The sequence below is a fragment of the Apteryx mantelli genome, chromosome 4 (assembly GCF_036417845.1).
Source record: "Apteryx mantelli isolate bAptMan1 chromosome 4, bAptMan1.hap1, whole genome shotgun sequence".
Classification (NCBI taxonomy): Eukaryota; Metazoa; Chordata; class Aves; order Apterygiformes; family Apterygidae; genus Apteryx; species Apteryx mantelli.
The window spans coordinates 64,792,910-64,811,299 of NC_089981.1; the positions used below are offsets into that span (position 1 = coordinate 64,792,910).

At 43.8% G+C, this 18,390-nt stretch overlaps 1 protein-coding gene and 1 long non-coding RNA gene across 3 annotated transcripts in view; one reads left to right on the forward strand and one right to left on the reverse strand.

The window, feature by feature from the left end:
• ESRRB (estrogen related receptor beta) overlaps nucleotides 1-18,390 on the forward strand; it is an 81,938-nt gene that overhangs the window by 35,522 nt on the left and 28,026 nt on the right. The window contains exon 2 of the mRNA XM_067296852.1: nucleotides 9,452-9,861. Coding sequence (XP_067152953.1) covers nucleotides 9,452-9,861 — 410 coding nt within the window. The remainder of the gene's footprint in view (nucleotides 1-9,451; nucleotides 9,862-18,390) is intronic.
• Nucleotides 1-18,390, reverse strand: part of LOC106482882 (uncharacterized) — a 187,476-nt gene that overhangs the window by 3,137 nt on the left and 165,949 nt on the right. Inside the window, exons 7-8 of one of the 2 annotated variants that reach the window (XR_010884195.1) lie at nucleotides 14,641-14,727; nucleotides 10,900-10,965 (exon numbers count right to left, since the gene is read on the reverse strand). This is a non-coding gene — a long non-coding RNA (uncharacterized lncRNA). The other variant, XR_010884197.1, reaches the window with a different exon arrangement.

The window sequence follows — 18,390 nt, forward strand, 5'->3', positions numbered from 1 at the left end:
TTCTCATCATGAGTTGTACACAAGGTTGAAGGGAGGGATGTCTTCAATGGATATCTCAAAATGCAAGGAAGTGCAGGCTGAGGAATTTGCACTGGTGGCAGTTTTCTGACAGAAATACTAAGATGGCACTGAGTGAAAGAAGAAGTCTATGTGAGATGAGACAAGGGAACAGGCTTGGATGCTAAAATGCATATGACATGATTGGCAGTGCTGGAGGTTTTTCTTTCCTTGCCCAGCTGCAAAGACAGAGGCAAAATTCTGATGCACAAGTGTTCCAAGTGTTCTTTACTGTGTGTGTCTCATTCACAAATGTCCGAAGGACACTGAAGGTACTAAGAGAAATATAGATTATAAATGCCCTATATAGGCAGAGAAAGGCATTCAGGAAGAATTGAAGGTCTAACTGAGCATTTCAGCAAGGACTGAGTTGCAGCTTTGCTGTACACAGGCAAAATTTTTGAACTACTGAGCAGTCTTCCTGATGTAGAAATATTGGGGAAAGAAGAGTCAGACAGCCTGGAAATACAAAAAATAGGATGATAACACAGGGGAAAAATGGTGGTGATGTTATTTGGATAAATAATGAATGGCAAGCCAGTCCTGGTCCTTGTTTTGCTGTGGTATCAGTGGTAAGTATAAGCGAGAAGCATTAGCCTAAGTGCTAAAGCAGTTCACTTTGGAGGGAGTGCCTTTAGTGCACCAGAGGGCAAGGTACCTTCAAAAGGCAATGCGTTAATGAGAGAGTGAGTTGATAATATATGTCATACCTCCAGATTGTCGCTTCATCTGTGTAATACTTCTTACCATTTGCAAACAAGAGTGTCATCCTAAGGGTGAAGAGAAATTACGAGAAGGAGGAGAGGGATGAAGGCTATCAGGAAATCCATAATGTCTTCTGCCCCTGAGAAGTGTTTTTATTTATTAAGCGGCCTCCAGGCATTTTGCTGTGGCAGCTTTCATCAGTGTGAGCTAACTTGGGCTAGAGAAGATCTACTGATATGTAACTGGGCTCTGGTTATGCAATGGGTCAAAGGGATAAAATGTCTCCTGGGCATTAGACAAGCAAATACTATTTGTGTAAGTGCCAGAATATGAGCACTTGCCGTGCCCATCTCCTTAGCATGCAGGAGATTCCAGCTTGGGCCTCTTATCTCCCCTTCCATGCAAGGAATCAGTTTCTCCTATCTACGTGGAAGAACTGGTCTCATCCAGTGACCCACTTCAGTAGGCCTCATATAACCCAGTTCTTGTCAGGAAGACCAGTGACCCTGAGAAACAGGTCTCTAGATAGATTCTTGCATTTGGGAAGCTGTGGGGCTTTGTTATCTTCCTTATATATTTGCATTTTAGCTTCTTTAGCCTTCTGACTCAAAAGTTTCTCCCCTTTCCCCCAGTCAAATTATAAAGCAAATAAAAAAATGTGCATAGGTCTCTTCAGAGCAAGGGTGAAAGGCAGGCCAAATGTGATATATCTTTACAGAATAAGCCAGGTCCAGATCCCCAGCAAAGCCAGAAGCAACAGAAAAAGGTTGCAACTGGAATTAGGATAATGTAGGTCTTTTGTAATAAAATACTGGCAGCTGGAGTTTGCTACAACATCATAGTCCGGGTTTGCGAACTCCAGGTTGGTATTTGTGCTATTGAATAGAAGTCACACAGTGCTGTCCATTCCAAATCAGGAGCATACTCATCAGCCTTTTGCTAAGCTATGGTTTGTGTTTGCTCCAAAGACAAGTGTTTGTGTGGGCATATTAGGGACAAAATCCTTGCGAACAGGCTGTCTGGGGCTTGCTCTACTCTGCAGAATAGAAGCATAACCCACAAAAGCGAAAGGGAGCTGCCACTAGCAAGCATGAAAGAACCTGTGGAAATCATATCTGTGCTCCAGAGAAGAAAGTTTAGATTGATTTGAGGTTCTTACTCTTGTGTCCTTTATAGCAATGCAAAGTGCTGTGATTAAGCAAACACCTCAAAAGCCTACGCATTGGTAGCTTGGCAATTTATGCTTATGATCTGGCATCGAACATTTTAGTTATGCCCATCAACCTTGCAGTGCCCAAGCTCTTGCCTACCTCCAGGGAGAAATGAAGTTTGTCCTGAGGACAGGATATGTTCCTGTGTGATAGAATAAGCCCAGAACAGCTTCCAAGGCTGTGGCAAGTATGACTGAGTTGTCCACTGCACAAGAGTAAAGTGGCACAAAGGCAGATCCTATTATTCTTGGGCTGTCTGGAGCTTGTGTGGAAAAGAGTTGTCAGTAAGGATAAGAACAGGTCTCTAAATGATGTCTATATTGTGTCGATGAGCAGGAAAACTGTGGGTGTGTTTGCACACTTGCCTTACTAGCATCCCAGCAGCGAGCTGGAAGTGGAGAGCTGGGGCTGGGAGTGAGTGTGAGCTGTCCATGGTGAGAGCAGGGTGCCCAAACAGGTGCAGGCACCGCAGCTCCCTGACATTAACTGTTTGCCTATGTGACCTAAAATTACACTGACTGTTATTGCAGCTGTTATGTCTAGCCTGCTGCTTGGAAAATGGTATTTATTTTTGTCTTCTGTATCTTAAAAAAAAAAAAAAAAAAAAAAAGTTTGGCTTGTTACTGGAGTTGCTGCCAGTGTTTGAGAGCAGATATATTGCTTGTCAGCCGGCTGTGGGGTGCAAAGATCTCTCACACGGCCCAGAGAGGACAAATGGCATCATGGTGTGATATGCACATCTCATTTACACGTGCAATGTAGTTTCATGTCATCCAGCCTAACAAATTAGACTGAAAGCAAAAATAGACTTGTATCAAAGAAAAGGTTGGATGTCTTTTCTCTGTTTAAGATTAAAACTTCTTCAGTCTTTTGTGGTCAGTCTGAAAATGTCTGTGCAATCAAAAATGTGTTTTTTTCACAAGCTAGGACCTGAAGTGGACAGAATTATACTGGCGGTCTTCTCAGGTTTTGTCAGTAACACTGTGAGAATTCCCCATTTGTGGCCTTCAAGACTAAAGCAGAGTTCCATGAGCACAGCCATAAGGTGCCTGGGAGTAACACCCTGTATAGGCATGTTGCCTGCAGGGGGTTTCAATTTTATGGGAGCTCTTAGCGATTAAAAAAACCCAAGATTTCATTCTATTTGGAATCCAAATCCTGCTGTGAGAACCACCATAAAAGCCCATTCCAAACTATTTGTATTGTTCCTTGTACCCAGAACAGTGAAGACTTTGCAAACTGGTAACAGTCCTGATATTTCTGCCTGAGGAGGGCCTGAGTATTCCCTCATTCACTCCTTCCCCCAGCTCCTATTAGTCCTACAGATATGTTTCAGAATTTGTTCATTTTAACCACAAGCTCAGTCTTACTGTTGGAAATCTCCAGCATATTGGGTTGGCGAATATGTGATTTTATTGGAAAATACTGGCGAAGCAACTGACCTACATGGCAGAACTTCTGGTGCCTGTTCCTTACCTTCCTCCAAGGCACTGGAGCATAGCATTGAGATATCCTTGCCTTTCCTATGGTCACATTTACATGTAATGAAAATCAGCCACTAGTGAAGCTCAGCAATGTTGCCTCTAAACCATCCTTGCTCCACTTTGGAATAGGGAGTGCTACATGGAGGGGAGGGGACAGAGCTGCTCAGATGGCAAGTTAATGAATTCTGGCTACCTTTAGCTGGTAGAGAATCTTTTCGGTGAGGGAAAGTTTCCTGCTGGTACAAAGCCAGATATTGTTTTAGCTGTCCTGCTAAGCAGGTGTGGATGGTGGGTCTTTTTCTGTTGAGTTAGGTGAAAGTTTGGAGGTTTGGAAAAAGAAGGAAAAAAAAAAAGGTCCTGAATTCCTGTAATTTTCGTATCTAGAAGTGGGGTGAACATAGCTACAAGTGGCTATTTCTGGCAAAAATAATCTCAAAGGATGTGCAGCAAAATAGCTTTATCTGCATGGATCCCAAGCTTGTAATCCTTGAAGTTTAAATGAAAAAAAAAAAAAACTTTCTAGGGCAATATTTACTACCTTGATTTTATAACACTAATCTTTTGTCCTTCTCTGATCCTGTCTGCCCAGCATCCTTTCCTTCTCTTATTGTTACTGTTGTTCTCAAGAGAGCATTAAACTCATAAGCAGTCCAGCCATTGTAGAGAAGCAGCGAAAGATGAAAGGCTAGAGAAAAATTGGGAAATTTGTAACGTTAATGTAACATCACTGCCCAAGGGAGATGGCATGAATGGATGAAAACTGTGAGCACCTAAAGCCCAATCTTGACTTGGTCTAAACCTGCATATTCCTATCCAGAGTCAGTGAGATCAGAACATGCATGTCTGAGGGCAGTTACGGGCACGTAAAGGCTAACAACATTGTGAGTGATAAACAGCAGCGGGTTTATGAAAAGGGAGTGCAGCAGACAATAACCTTTCTTGATACGATTAGATAATTAGTGGACAAAAGGATAGACTGTCTCTGGACCATGCATGGACTTTTGACACAAAGATGTGGAAGATCTTATTAGGGAAATGAGATCAAATTGGTTTTGATACAAATCCTGTGAAATGAATCATGGATTAGCTGGCAGAGTGTAAATGGAAGGGTTAGAGACATTCTTTATCTTTCTGCAAAGGTGCTGTCCAAGAGGGCAGTGTTTTGGTTTTAATTATTCATTAGTGACCTGGGAGAAAATGAAAAGGCATAGTTCTCAAATTTTTACAGTAGACACAACTGAAAGATATTAGAAAAAAATCGGAGGAGAGACAAGAAGAGCCAGGATGAAAAGATGATCATTATTAAAAGGGCTCAGTAAAATAAGTGACAATTAGCAATGTGTAGTTTAAAGATGATACTGGATCTACTTTGGGACAAGGAAAATCTCCAAATCTCATGTAGTGTGGAGCAAGGTGGCAAAAGCAGCTTATGTTCAGAGAGACCCCAGTGAGGCAGTGAGTGTCAAATGATGTGAGGTTGCAGTGCAACCTGATGGCTGGCAAAGCTACTGCTCAGTTCATCTATATGTCTGCTTGGCTGTGTTTTATGGAGAGTGTCTCTGTCTCCCCTGTAGTACTGTGGAATCGTTGCACTGTGCAGTTCTGGGCACCTTGCTGCAAGAGAGACCTAGGCTAGTTGGAACAAATCCAGAGAAGGGCCACAAAGATGCTAAAGGGATTAGAGGGAACGACCTATGATGAAGAAAGGTGAAAAGAACGAAATGTTTAGAACCTCTAAGCCTGTTACATGGGCACAGAAATAGTAATGGAGTTTCCTGTGCCAGCACAGAGGAGAGTTGGATCAAGTCCCTCTCCTTTTACGTTCCTGTTAAGGTAACTAGAGCTGAGCAAAATGGCTGTTCATCACTTTGAACTCTTTGCAGAAAACATTTAGCTGTTCTTCTTGAAGTTCAAGATGTTGTACATCATTGCCAGGGTCTGAGTCAGTTTAAAAATCACCATAGGATCTCCATGAGCCTTGTAGAAAGTCAGAGCTGGTGAGGTTTAACTCAGTGTGTGCTGCCCAGCAGTAATCAGCTGTGCAAGTTGTTCCAGAGACCAGAAAATAGAAACACAAGTTCTGGAATGGATGGAACCACCTTAGCTATGAGCTTTGATCTGTCTTGGTGGTAAGAGTTTTACCTCTAAAGCAGGTATTAAAATCTAACCAGAACTATGTATTACTGTCTCTCGGAAAGGGAATGTGAGAGTCCTCAGGTATAAGGATGTAGAGGGTTTGTTGCTATCCTCATTTCACCATCAGACAGTCACTGTATGCCTGTCTTGGGGAGGAAGGATCCTTAATTAAGGTTGTGAGTTAGAGAAGTGAGTCCCTTAGAGACTGAGCTCCGCTTGTCCTCCAGTAGAGGAGAACAACACAGTGGGTCTGCATGAGAAAAGCGCAGCCTCCCATAGCCTTCCAGTGAAGAAACACTGCTAGTCTTCAGATCTGCCAGTCTAGTACCAAGTTCTTTTTTAATCAGTGAGGTTTGGACCTAATACAGTGGTTCTGAGAAGTGATTGCAAAGAAGTGTCAGTGCCTGTCTGGTTTATGATGGGCTGAGAGAGCAAAGCTCCTAGGTAAACCCAAAGATTGGGTCACATTGTACAAATGGTGATTCTGCTCAGGAATAGGGTGGATGGCACTTCCAAAAATATTTCTTAATCCCAAGAAGAGTAAGTGACTGGACTTTCTTACACCATACAACCACAAGAGAATTCACTGTGGTTAATGCTCCCTTAACCAACTCTAGCAGTACAGCTCTGTTGTCCCTAAACGAGTTTGGTTTTGTACTTATAAAGGGTACCATTAAGGTGAGACAGGATAGAGGATGGCTCACATATGACTAACATGAGGAAAGTAAAATGTTCTTTTCTTGTTGGAGTAGGTGTAAACAAGGAAGCAGAGGACTTCTATAAGCTCTGTTTAACCTTGACCCCATCCACATTCCTCTGGTATATCTCATGCATTCCCACCTGCTTGCATTTCAGTTCCATGTTTCTCTTTAATTCTCTGAAGTCTTTCTAGTCTGAGTTTTTCGTATCTTTTCTCATATGGCTCAGAATATCATCTGTTGTCTCTTCATCCCTTTCCAGTCTGAGTGTTCTGGGATTTTAAGAGACAAAAGAGGGGATTTGAACTCCCCTGACCGAATCTGAGAGTACAACTCACCTCTTCGCCTTTTCATAGTCTTGTCCTCTCTCTGCCCTTAGCATTGCAACTCCTACTCCTTTTACCATGGTGTTCCTCAATGCAGAAAATTGTTTTATGGTAGTTTTGCCTTCCACTCTGACCCTAATCTCATGTTACCTTGTTAGTGTGCCCAGTGATCTTCAGGTTGATGCTACATATGCATTTCTCGGCTAGGGAAAGGTTCCAAATTCTGGTCAGTGCAGCAGCTTTCAGCTTTGTTATGAGCCAGACCTATGGAGGCTATGATCTGATCTCAGTTAGCAAAGCTTCATCTTCCTCTACGTGGTCAGGTGGCATTACACCAGGAGATCTGCAATCTGTCTAGCTGCCCAGCAAGATTAAAGATTAATGCACCTGCAGCAATTATTTCTGTAACTTCTCTATTGCTGCTAGTCCAGTGTGATTTTCTGGGCAAAGTGTGGGCATTCACCAACTCATCACACTGTCTCTGAGAGGGACCAATCACTGGATTCCTCTCAAGTAACACCAGGCAAAGCAGCCCAGGAACATGAGATGCCAGCCCGTACTCTCAAGGTCAACAAACTTGCCAAATAACAGACTTGACTGATCGATCCCAGAGGTTGGAGATGAGGTCAAACACTGAGGATGAAACAGAGAAGGGAAATTAAGAGATGCTTGGGTGGAATGAGATCATAAGGATGCAAAACCATGAAGTTCCTGTATCTCAAATGTATACAGTCATATTAACAGACAGACTGACATGATGTATGTGTGCACTACAGCCTTGCTATATCACAGAGAATGTTTTGTCCTGTTCCCTGATGGGTTTGACCTCTTGGCACAAGGAGGTGCCACAAATATGAGGTAAATAGGCTGAAACTGAAATAAAAATAGAAATAAAAAGTACCCACGTGACCATGGTACGGTAACTTTAAGCCAGCAGAGCTTCCAAGAAGAAAAGTCAAGCACCCCCAAACAGTCAGAATTCTTTGGACACGTTATCAGGAAAATCGCTTGCTAGCATGTATTGAGGTTTTCTTAAAAGCTGTTTACAAATTATCTTGCCGGAGGGGAAATTTAACCTCTCATTGGATGAGAGGTTAATATTGTTATGGATTTTAAAAGTGTCTGAGACAGAAAAGAAGGGGTAGGCATACCCTACCCAGAAAAGAAAGGGCAGTCAATTTTCAGCATGACAAAGGTTAACATTGAATCACACACAAAGATCTGTGTTGCGATGTTTGATGTATGTGCTAATGATCTGGGAAGTGGCTGAACAGTGAGATGGCAACATCTGTAGGTGACATCAAATTAGTAAGGTTAGTCAGGACAAGAGAAGACTGAAGAACTCCAGAGGATCCTAATAAAGCTGGGTGAATGTAAAGCCCAGTGGTAGAAGGAAACCCACTGTTTACTATTGCAAAACATTGCACCAGAAGTTATTCATTTGATTTTTCATATGCCTTAATGGATTCTAAATTAACTGTTGCAAGTCAGGAAAAGATTTGAGGATTGCAACAAGTATTCTGATATTCTCTTTCAAGAAATGATAACAATTTGGATTTTAATTTAAAGAGAAAAGAAAGCAAACAATGTAAAAAGTTATATTATAGATGGGCTGAAAATAACATTGAAAATACGGTAATGTCAGTAGGTAAATTGATGGCGTGCCTTTGTCTTGACTACTGTCCAGTCCTTCAGCTGGAGAACTGATGGAGCTGTGCCAGTTTTTTGCCACTGAGGAGGTGGCTCATTGAATTCTGTTCTGGACTGGGCAGAAATAGCCAAACTAGAGGAAGTTGAGGGATGGATGATGAAGCAGATGAGAAGTCTGAAAAAACTCCTGTGTGAAGAACAATTATATAGATAATGAAGAGCTGAGTGAGGAAAACATGGCAAAAGTACATTTCCTGAAAAGGAGAATCAGGAGATGTTCAGGGAACCTGAAAGGCTGCAAATACAGTACTGACAAATAGAAGTGGATCTTTTTGTTTGTTCATACACCACACAAGTAAACTCTGGAACGCATTGCCTTAGATATGATAAAAATTAACAGTGTTCTAAAGAAGATTGAATATTTATATAAGGAATAAGATTATCTATGACTACTATAAACAAGAACTTGCAGATTTGGTAAAGATGCAGATCTTTCTATATATTTAAGAGCGTAAGCCTCTCTCTGAGTAGTGGGACTTTGGGAGAAGCTTCTTCTCTGTATAAAAGCGTCATACTAGTAAATACAGGAAAGATTAAAATTTAAGATTAAACTGGAGGAAGCTTTTGATCAGATGATTTTCCTTCTGTTTCTGAGCTCCCCTTTTAGTGATGAAGGGGGGAGGGAGAAAATGAATCCGACATGAAAATTAAGCAAAGTCTATTGTATTACAAATGAACATCCAATCTGAGTACATTCTTCCTGCAGGGTCTTCTGCTGTTTTGCTTAGAGCTGGGGCAGGGCATCTGATACTAACCAAACCTCTATCTCATCTAGCCTGCCACAGACAGGCTCCTTTCTTTCTGCTGCCCTGGGGGGTTATCTGCTCTGGGTAGATTGTGCCTCATCAGCACTGAAATACCTTCCCAGTACTGCAGCCTGTGTACAGTCTGAAATTGTGACCTGCACAAATAGCAACAGCTTTCTCCTAGTGCAAGTTGGTGAGGAATAGACAGACAGTTCTTAGCCAGCTGGACTGATACTCCTGAAGAAGGGCCTGGGTGGTGTTGAACTGCCTGAGCAAACTGGAGTTGGATTGAGGTGGGAAAGGGAGGGCTCTCTTTTCGCCACTGTGGAGCTGGATTTGGCCAGGAGGCCACTGAGTGCCTGTGCTCTCTCCCTGCAGGCTTCTTGGAAGGATGGCCACGGAGGAGCGGCACCTGTCCTCCAGCTGTGGGTCCTTCATCAAGACTGAGCCCTCCAGCCCGTCTTCTGGCATCGATGCCATCAGCCACCACAGCCCAAGTGGCTCCTCCGATGCCAGTGGTGGCTATGGCATCACCATGGGCAGCCACCCCAACGGCCTGGACTCGCCGCCCATGTTCAACGGCACAGGGATTGGCAGTGGGTCCTGTCGTAAGCGTTATGATGACTGCGCCAGCACCATCATGGAGGACTCGCCCACCAAGTGCGAGTACATGCTCAATGCAATCCCCAAGCGGCTGTGCCTGGTGTGCGGGGACATTGCTTCTGGGTACCACTATGGAGTGGCTTCTTGTGAGGCATGCAAAGCCTTCTTCAAGAGGACTATTCAAGGTATGGTGGGAAGGGAGGGAAACTGAGACATTCACTCCACCACAGAAGAGGGAGGTGGTCCCAGGCATTGCTGAGACTGCAGAGTTTCCATATGATATAATAGGAGACAGGGGAGGGTGAATGAAATACGCTTGACCTTCCATCCCTTTTCTGTGCCTCCTCTTCCCTCCTGCCCAGCTGTGGTCCTTCCAAACCAACCTGGATGTGAACTCAGGCTTTGGGGGGGTAGGAAGCTTTGCCAGATTATTAGTCTGAGTAGTGACTAAATCTAGGCACCTGGCCTAGCTGATCTTCTCGCCTCTGCTAGTGGCCCTGATATGCTGGTAATGTGGCTATCAGGGGAGTGGGGCCTAGAAAAGAAAAGTTTTGCACTCTGAAGCTGTTCATAAGGCCCATTTGAAGAGCAGATGCCTCTGCCTAGGGAAGGCATCTCCTTAGGGATGTTTGCATCTTGAAGGGAAAGCTCCACCATTAGAGAGGTTCTCACATTGTCCTGTCAGTCTTGTTTGTGGCCATGGACGCAATACAGACTGCACGACAAGGCTGGACAGTGCACTTGGATATTGAGCCAATTCCATGTTCCTCCTTTTCCAGCTCCACCACCCCTTTTCTTTAAGATACAGCTTCTTTAAAGATAAAAATATTAGGCACTGAAGAAGATATCTAGTTTCTGTCAATCTTACAAAGGATCAGAAATTCCTCAGGTGATTCTGAAAACCTCAGTGCTGGGATCCCAGAATAAACAGCAAAGCATTTTCTGACAATCCCCAAAGATGGATGTGTGTGGAAATATGCTTGGACACCAAACATGGAAAAACATAGACAGACTTGCACAAACATATAATATACAACAAAAGTGTACAGGTGATTTGTAGTGCATTGCTCCTACATGTACAGTTCAGGTATGATATATGTGTCTCTGTCCTGGCTGGCAAAGGTATGCTGTAGATGTGCACACACACAGGTACAACAACATAGCCAAAAGCAGGAGTGCATCTAGGCAAGCTCCAATGTCTGTGGATGTTTGGATGTACTTACACAAGCAGGCCCCGTGTGAGAACACGTCTGGACGCAGGCACTCCCTATATTTCCTGCACTCTCTAGCTGAAACAAAGGACAGGATCATTCACCCTGGAGTGGAAAGTTTACTGAGTTTACCCAACATTCCCTTGGCTCCTGTGAAATGAATGAAAAGCACATATAAGGAGAGCACTTATTTTATTTTTTGTTCATTAACTGGGTAAGTCACACCTGATTACACTCCACTGCTGGGGGTGTTCAACTCTGGAGTGGACCGAGCAATACAGAGAGCAGTTCAGCCCAGGTCTCTGCAGAATTGACTATTTCTAGCTTAATTTCTTGGATTCCGAATGTCTCTCCTTGCTATTATCCACCTGTGGAAATAAGTACTTCTGTATTGCCCCAGAGGGAGCCTGTCTCATTCTCTAGCTCTTCTGCTTTTATTATGCCATGTGGAAAGCCTGTCCATCTCTAGGGCATTGGCCTGTACTCTGGCAGGGTTTCTGTGGTTTGTCATTGATGAATTTCCTGTGATTGAATGTGAACTTTTACTTGCACTTCTGACTGTCAGCACTGACTCTGTCCCTCCTCCAGCACTTGGATCCATTCCCAGTGCTTCTCTTTGGCACATTCAGGTGCTAAAGGAGGAACAGGGTAGTATACCGAAGCAAAGCCCTAGGGACTCCTTTTTTTAGGAAGAGACTAAGTTAACTCCTCATGAGAGCAATACTAGAGCTTCTGTGTGGTGGAGCAGAAGATAGACTTAACCTGGAGAGACAGGAAAAAGACCCAGGAAGTTCAAAAAGTTTTCGGAAGTATTCAAAAGAAAATGACACAGTGGGGCAGTAACTAGAGCCTGTATCAGACTGGGTGATACATCAGCCAATTTCCCAGAAAGGGAGATTGCCTTCCCTCAGCTCCCCATCCCCAGGACAGCCATTCTCCCTGTGGTTCCCTAATTGATTGCCTGTTAACATGTAGCAGATGCAGGGAAGGAGTAAGTGGAGATTTTTCTCACCCTGTAATCAGCTTGGGCTGGTGGCTGAGGCACCAAAATGCTTTTATTTGTGGGAGTGGGAGAGTCTGGTGTGCTGTGGCTGGGGGTGAGAAATGCTGACTACAGAGCTGAAGGCTAGGCCTGGGAGGAGTGGGCAGAAAATAGGGCTATAGAGCTTGAGTCAAGAAAATGCGCAGTTCCCAGGGCTCTGCTGTGCATGCTGACGCAAGAGGGGGAGTTCTCGGGTCTGAGCATGGCCTTGGGTATGCTGGAGAAGAGTTTATGTATCATACGTAAGAGACAGAGTGGAAATTATATTTCCAAAAGGTATTCATCCTGCAGCTCTATTACATCCAGTAGCTGGGTTAAGCATCTAGCTTTAGTGAGAAAATCTTCATCCAGGCTGCCTAATGCATATGTATGTGTGTGCAGAAAGCATACAGATATGTGTGATATATATATAGTTGCATGCCCTGCTTGTACTAAAAAGTTTTTTCCATGGTTCTGGTACTTGGGAATGGTGTTGACTGCCTGGTTTGAGCACAGAAATGGATCTGGGACCCCAGATTTCCCAGGTGCTCAGGAGATGTGCTAGCTAAATCCCATCCCCATTAGGGCCTGTGACCTCTGTGCTCTTGGACAAGCTGCTTCACTTATCTGTCCTTGAGTATTGAAATCTGCAAAACCAATGACTATTAAAAAGAGTACTTAATCTGCTTGATCTACACTTGGTAACTAATAAGTAACAGGTGTGCATGCTGCTGTAAAATGGGTCTCACTCCTTCCTGGATAAGAAGTCTACTGCAGCCCGATCTAGGTAGCTCTGATTATGAAGCAGAGTTTCAAGTGGAGCCTTCCCCTTCCCTCCATGTTCCCAGTGACCCCAGTCTACCTATTACTAATGTCTGTAAACCTGCATGACTTGAAGCAGGAGGATCTTGCAGTAGACTCTCCTCTGCCCATGCTCCAGCCACAACAGCGAGAAGGGCAGACATCCATGCTGCAGGACTTTTTGAGTTAAAGTGTAACAGAGCCTCTGGCAGACCCTCTGCAACTCACTTCCCCCCTTAGTCAGGTAAGGCCAGGCTGCCTTCCTGGACACCATGAGGGCCATTGCTTTTAAGTGGTGAAAAGGAGATAGCCTGAAAGCTAGTAGGGACATGGCTGGTTATCTATGAGGTCAGTACTAGAGCTAGGAGGCGAGTTTCCATCAGTAGAATTTTTCCAAGGGAAAATAAAGCCTTTATCTAGTCAGATATCCCTCAGGAAAATGTTGATAGGAAAAAAAAAAAGTTAGGAAAATCCAAACTATTCATTAACTTCAAGATGAATTGGGTTTATTAGGTTTGCTGAACCAAGTCTGGATTGCACAATGCATCCTAACCTGCCCATCAGGTTACGGGGAGTCAACCTGTGACCTCTCTTCTCTTGTGTTGCATGACCTGAAGCAAGGGCAGAAACCTAGAAACCTGTGTCATTTCCCCTTCGCAGCACTGGCAGTGCTTGAGATAGAAAGGCAAAGACTGGAGACGAGGGCATTACAGCACAAGCCACTGGTCTGTAGGTCTTTCTTTCTAAATATGGTGTTTGAACCCCAGAGCTGGACTTCCTGCATTTTGAGACACAGTCAGAAATTCTAAACTGATCTGAAGCACTTCCTGTCAAGTAGCTTGTCTGACAAAATTTTGATGCTTTTTCTTTATCATCACATTGCTTTGTGGGAACTGTGCTTTGGGTCCCCATTATATTCTAGTGGGACTCTGCATTTTCCTCTCGTGATGCAGTTGTCCTCTGTAAGAACGTGTGCCATGGGCATCATCTGACTTTGAGCATTGTGGAGGGTGCAATCTAGCCAAGATAGGAGAGAATCCGAGTTTCAGGCACCTACAAATATGCTGATATTGGTGTTTAAGATGGATCTGATTTGAAACAAAGAATTTTATATTCATTTAATTAAATGAAATGAAATAGATCTGTTACAGGAAAGATGATGTGTTTTGACATTTCTGAATTAAAGTGTTTTGAATTTCCATTCCATTCCATGGAAATCCTAACTAAGCCTTTCATCCAAATTTGGGACAAAGGCAAATGCTGAAAAGCTTGGTTTTTTTAATGGGATAGAAATTCTTAATCTAACTTCACTCTATTCATTCTTCTAATAGTTTGTTCAGTAGAGAGAACATTATATATCATCTTTTGTTCACCAGTTGTCGCAACTGGTAGGTACTCTTGCCTTTTCTGAATATTAAAATAGTAACAGTGATATGTAACCACGAGCCCTTTATTATTCAACATATTCATAATGACGACTACCCTGGCTGTATTATTCATCTTCAAATAGTGAAAATTAAGGCTATTTCTAAAATGTCCCACTAATATAAAATAAAATCTGAAAGCTCAGCAAAATAAATCTGAATTAACATTTCCTTTTCTGATCTTTGTGAATCAACTCACCATGTACTTTGAACACATACCTGTAAGTCCATTAGGTGATACAACAGGAATTGCAAGAATTGATATAGGGGAGAGCCAGACAGAGAAACTTTTACCATAATCTTCTTGAGTGAGCAGGTCATGAATCAGGCAAAATTCTGCAAGCACATTCCAGAGCAATGTGCCCGCATCTGTGGATCCCCTGCTTGAGACTTCTAAGCATCAAACCCAATGAGCACAGCTACGCAATTGCTGTGCCAGGATGTGTTCCCTTCTACAGGAGCAGCAAAGGGCCTGTGAGATGCCAGAGGGGGGTTCTGTGTCCCTACCTTAGCAGGCCATGGCAGTCACACACAGTCCTGTCCCTCTGTCCTTCTCAGAAATGTGCCTGGAAGTTCTCAGGTGAGAGTTCACAGCTGAAAAACAAGAGATGTTCTGAGCTTCCCAAAAACTTTTGAGGCATAACCAGAAAACGTGCAATATTCCTAGGAGCTGGTGCCTGAGCACTGTCTGCTATCACAGCTCCAGCACTTGGAGTCAGAAAACCATCTCCAGTGCAACTCAGTTCTTTTAGCCTTGCATTTTCTTTTTTTTCTCAGTGTATCTGTACAGAGAGCTCTGTGCAGAAGGATCTTTTCTGTGAAACTTCAGTAAATAAGTATTTCTTTGTCAGAATCCCCATAGTTTCTGTGAGAAAGAGATGCATGCTGCCAGTGGAGAGCCCCTGGGCCCGTCTCCTGCATCCATGTGCAGGCAGGATGCTGACCTGAGTGGGTTCTGCAAAATGTCAGAGCCCTCTTGGATGGCAGGCTTGCCATCCTGAGAAGACAAAAGATGTCGTTGTTACACTTGTAGCTACCCCCTTCCCTCTGATAGTGTCATGAGTACTGAAGCCTTGGTCATCTCATTTCAGTTTTTCTTACTGTGTAAGCCATATGAAGTGTAATTTTGGTTAATCCAAGCACTAGTGCTTATCTCACCTGCTTTCTTGAAGTCTCATTTTCCCCCAAGTGATATATATGTGTACTAGTTTGTTTCAAAAATAGGAGACTCTGCTGATGCTTGTATATCTATGCTTAGGCATTTAGATCAGGGACATGGCCCTGGGAACCATAGGACAGCCCTGCTGAATATCAGGCCACTTATTAAAGTGTCTAAATACACATTTACAGGTCCAATATTTGAATCCCTTCTTTGAAAATTGTGGCCTAAAAAACAGTCCCCGCACCTTACTCAGTTCACTAAGGAGATCTTCCTTTGATTTTTATAAAATACCTGTCCTCACACCAGGTCACAGATTATGTGATGCCTCAGCTAGAAGGGCTAATTTATGCAGAAGATAACAGAGAATTCCCTGTTTGTGTATTATCTATGTTCCCACTGTTCCGCTGCAGGTGCCTGGTACCTGCTGAGGCAGAGGCACTGCTGATCTGTGTTCACCAAGGGCCTTGGGACAGTTTTCTGGTCCCTTTTCAGTGGAATGCCCAAATGACCAGTTTATCTTTGGAACAGGAGATAAAAAGGATTCAGGACAAAAGCTTTTGGGCCCTGAAATGAAGAGGTCCTCAGAGCTAGTGGGTTGTTGAAAAGTCAGCTCTTTCTCTTGCAGACTGTCCCAATCATGCAGAATAGCCGTACCGCAGAGGCAGTATCACACTGACTGCCTGATGAGAGCTTCCTGAACCTGTAGTGTTTTGCAAGTATTTCTTGTAAAAAAAAAAAAAAAAAAATTGGAAGGTGAGGGAAGAGTGTAGTAAGTGCTACAAAAAACAGGATAAAAGGAAGCAAGTGTATGAGCTGAAAAGGCTATGAGATGGATTTTCCTGGGAATTCCTGCGCTCAACCATCAAATCCCAGGGGACAGGCAGAGAGTGGCACCGCACTGCTGATCACAACAGCAGTGTATTTTGTCAAATCACAGGGCTGAAAGAGGTGATTTTCTGTCTTGAATTAAAGGAATATGGCACTTAATAGGCAGATATACCCAAACTCAGGCTTTTCCCTGAAATTCCAGAAAAACTTCAATCATTGGCCCTGTGCTCGAGTCACCCAAAGAAACAGGAGAGGTCTGCGTGAAGCAGTGCAGAGCAGGACAGAGATGCAAAGAAAATGGAGAGGAGAGGAAAAGAACGGTGAAAAGAGATGAGGAATCTAGAAAGAGAGGAGAGGGTTTCTTTTAGTCTTTGTTTGTTGGTGGTGTTTGTTTTTTTTCCAGAAAACAGAGGCTGGAAAGGTTTTAGCTTTAAAGAATTTCCTGGCTACTTCTGTCTGATCTTTCCTGAGTTTCCCTGGATAAGCCTGACAAGCATTTATAGAAGGACAGGATCCATAAGTAAGCTGAGAGCAGCATGTGCTGCTTTCAGTGCAGTACAAATTCTGAGCTCCTCTCCTCTGAGGGGATCGTCTGTACCATAAACAGGAGCTGTGTGGAACGTTACTATGTTCCCCAAGCTCGTGGAGGCATTCTCCTCTTTCCATGGTGAACATGGGGTCTCTTGGATGACCAAGCTCTGGTGTGCAGTTTTCAGATGCTCCTATTATGTGTGCACTGGAAATTATGTTCCAAACTATTTAGCAGTCAAAGGTACCCATTTTACAGAAAACAGGGTAATTTTGCAGCTCTTCAGCATAAAAAACATGATCTGTCACTTTAATAGTCCTTGGCTGCTCCTTAGTATCTCTCATCTAAAGGTTTTAAAGTGCAGTTAGACCTTAATGAATCAAGACTCATGATCTCCATAGAAGGTAGGTTTGGTGCTCATTTCATTTTGCAGAAAGGAAAACTAAGACACAGAGAGGAAGTGATTTGCCCTCCAAGGCCACATATGAAGGCTTAGAACAAATCCAGACCCTGATCTTTTCACCAGCCACTCTGCCTCTTGTTTTTTTCAAGTCACTTTTTACCTAAAATCTTGTGCAATGACATCAGTGAGGTCCAGGCAGGTTTTTTAGATCAGACATAAATATTGTCTAAAGCGAGGAAAGCACTTTTAATAAGCAACAGTTCAGAGCAAGGCCTCGTCCATTAGATTATCCTGTCTTTTGCCCTTTTCCTCTGGACCACGTAATCTGTGGTTGACAACAGAGAGACTTGCCTCAAATTTATCCTCACGTACAGGCTCGTCCATGTGAACCCCTGTGTGCACACACCCTTCTGCAGGGACTTGCAGCACCCTCAGCTGCCGCAGAGAAGGGGAGGCTCTCTCTGAGCCCCCCTTGCTGGCAGCCGGGCTGGCAGTGTGACCGCCAGCCGCTGGGAGGCTGCTGGAATTTCGATGAGTTAATCTCATCACTTTATCACAGGGCACTTACAGAAATTACAGGGAGCTATGAGCAGCTTGCTGTGCTGGCAAGCGGCCCCAGGACCCATAAAAGAAATTGAGAGACCAAAAAAAAAAAACAAACAGTCAGAGAACTTCGCTAAAGTTTTGGAGACAAGTTCTGCTTGGGTAATGCTGATTATGCCTTCCCTGGTGACGGCCCTGTTTCCTGCAAAAATGACAGGCACTGCCTCCAGCCATAGCTCTCAGTCCATGCCACACAGAGCATGTTTTGGATCCTGATATAAAACTCCATTTACTTTGGCAGCATTATCTTGGGATGATTTACTGTGAAGAGGGTGCATTGGGCCTCACCTCTTTGCACCTGTAAAAAGGGCTGTAAGACACAATGCTGGGCTCTGACTGGACACGGTGTATGGAAGGGGCGCACAAGGCTGTGCACAGTGGGAAGGCAATAAGGCATGCTGAAAGGGACATCCCACCAATGCTGGGTGTATTCTTTTCACCTGTGCTTTTACCACCTGTCCTGTGGCACTACGTGGTGGCTACTGTTTTGCCACACAGGAAGGGGAGCTTGCCCAGTGCCCACCCTCCTCTGGCTCTGCTGCTGTAACAGTCGTGATACAAGTGCAGAAGTGCCTGTGACTGCTGCATATTCAAGCTGTACATACACTGTGTATACACTGCCCTGTACCTAGTCTAACACTATCACAGTTCAGTTGTGATGTCTAGGCTCTGCAGACCATATCCAGTACTTTGCTTGTCAAGCAGGGCCTTGGGCTGGAGGCACAGGGAAGC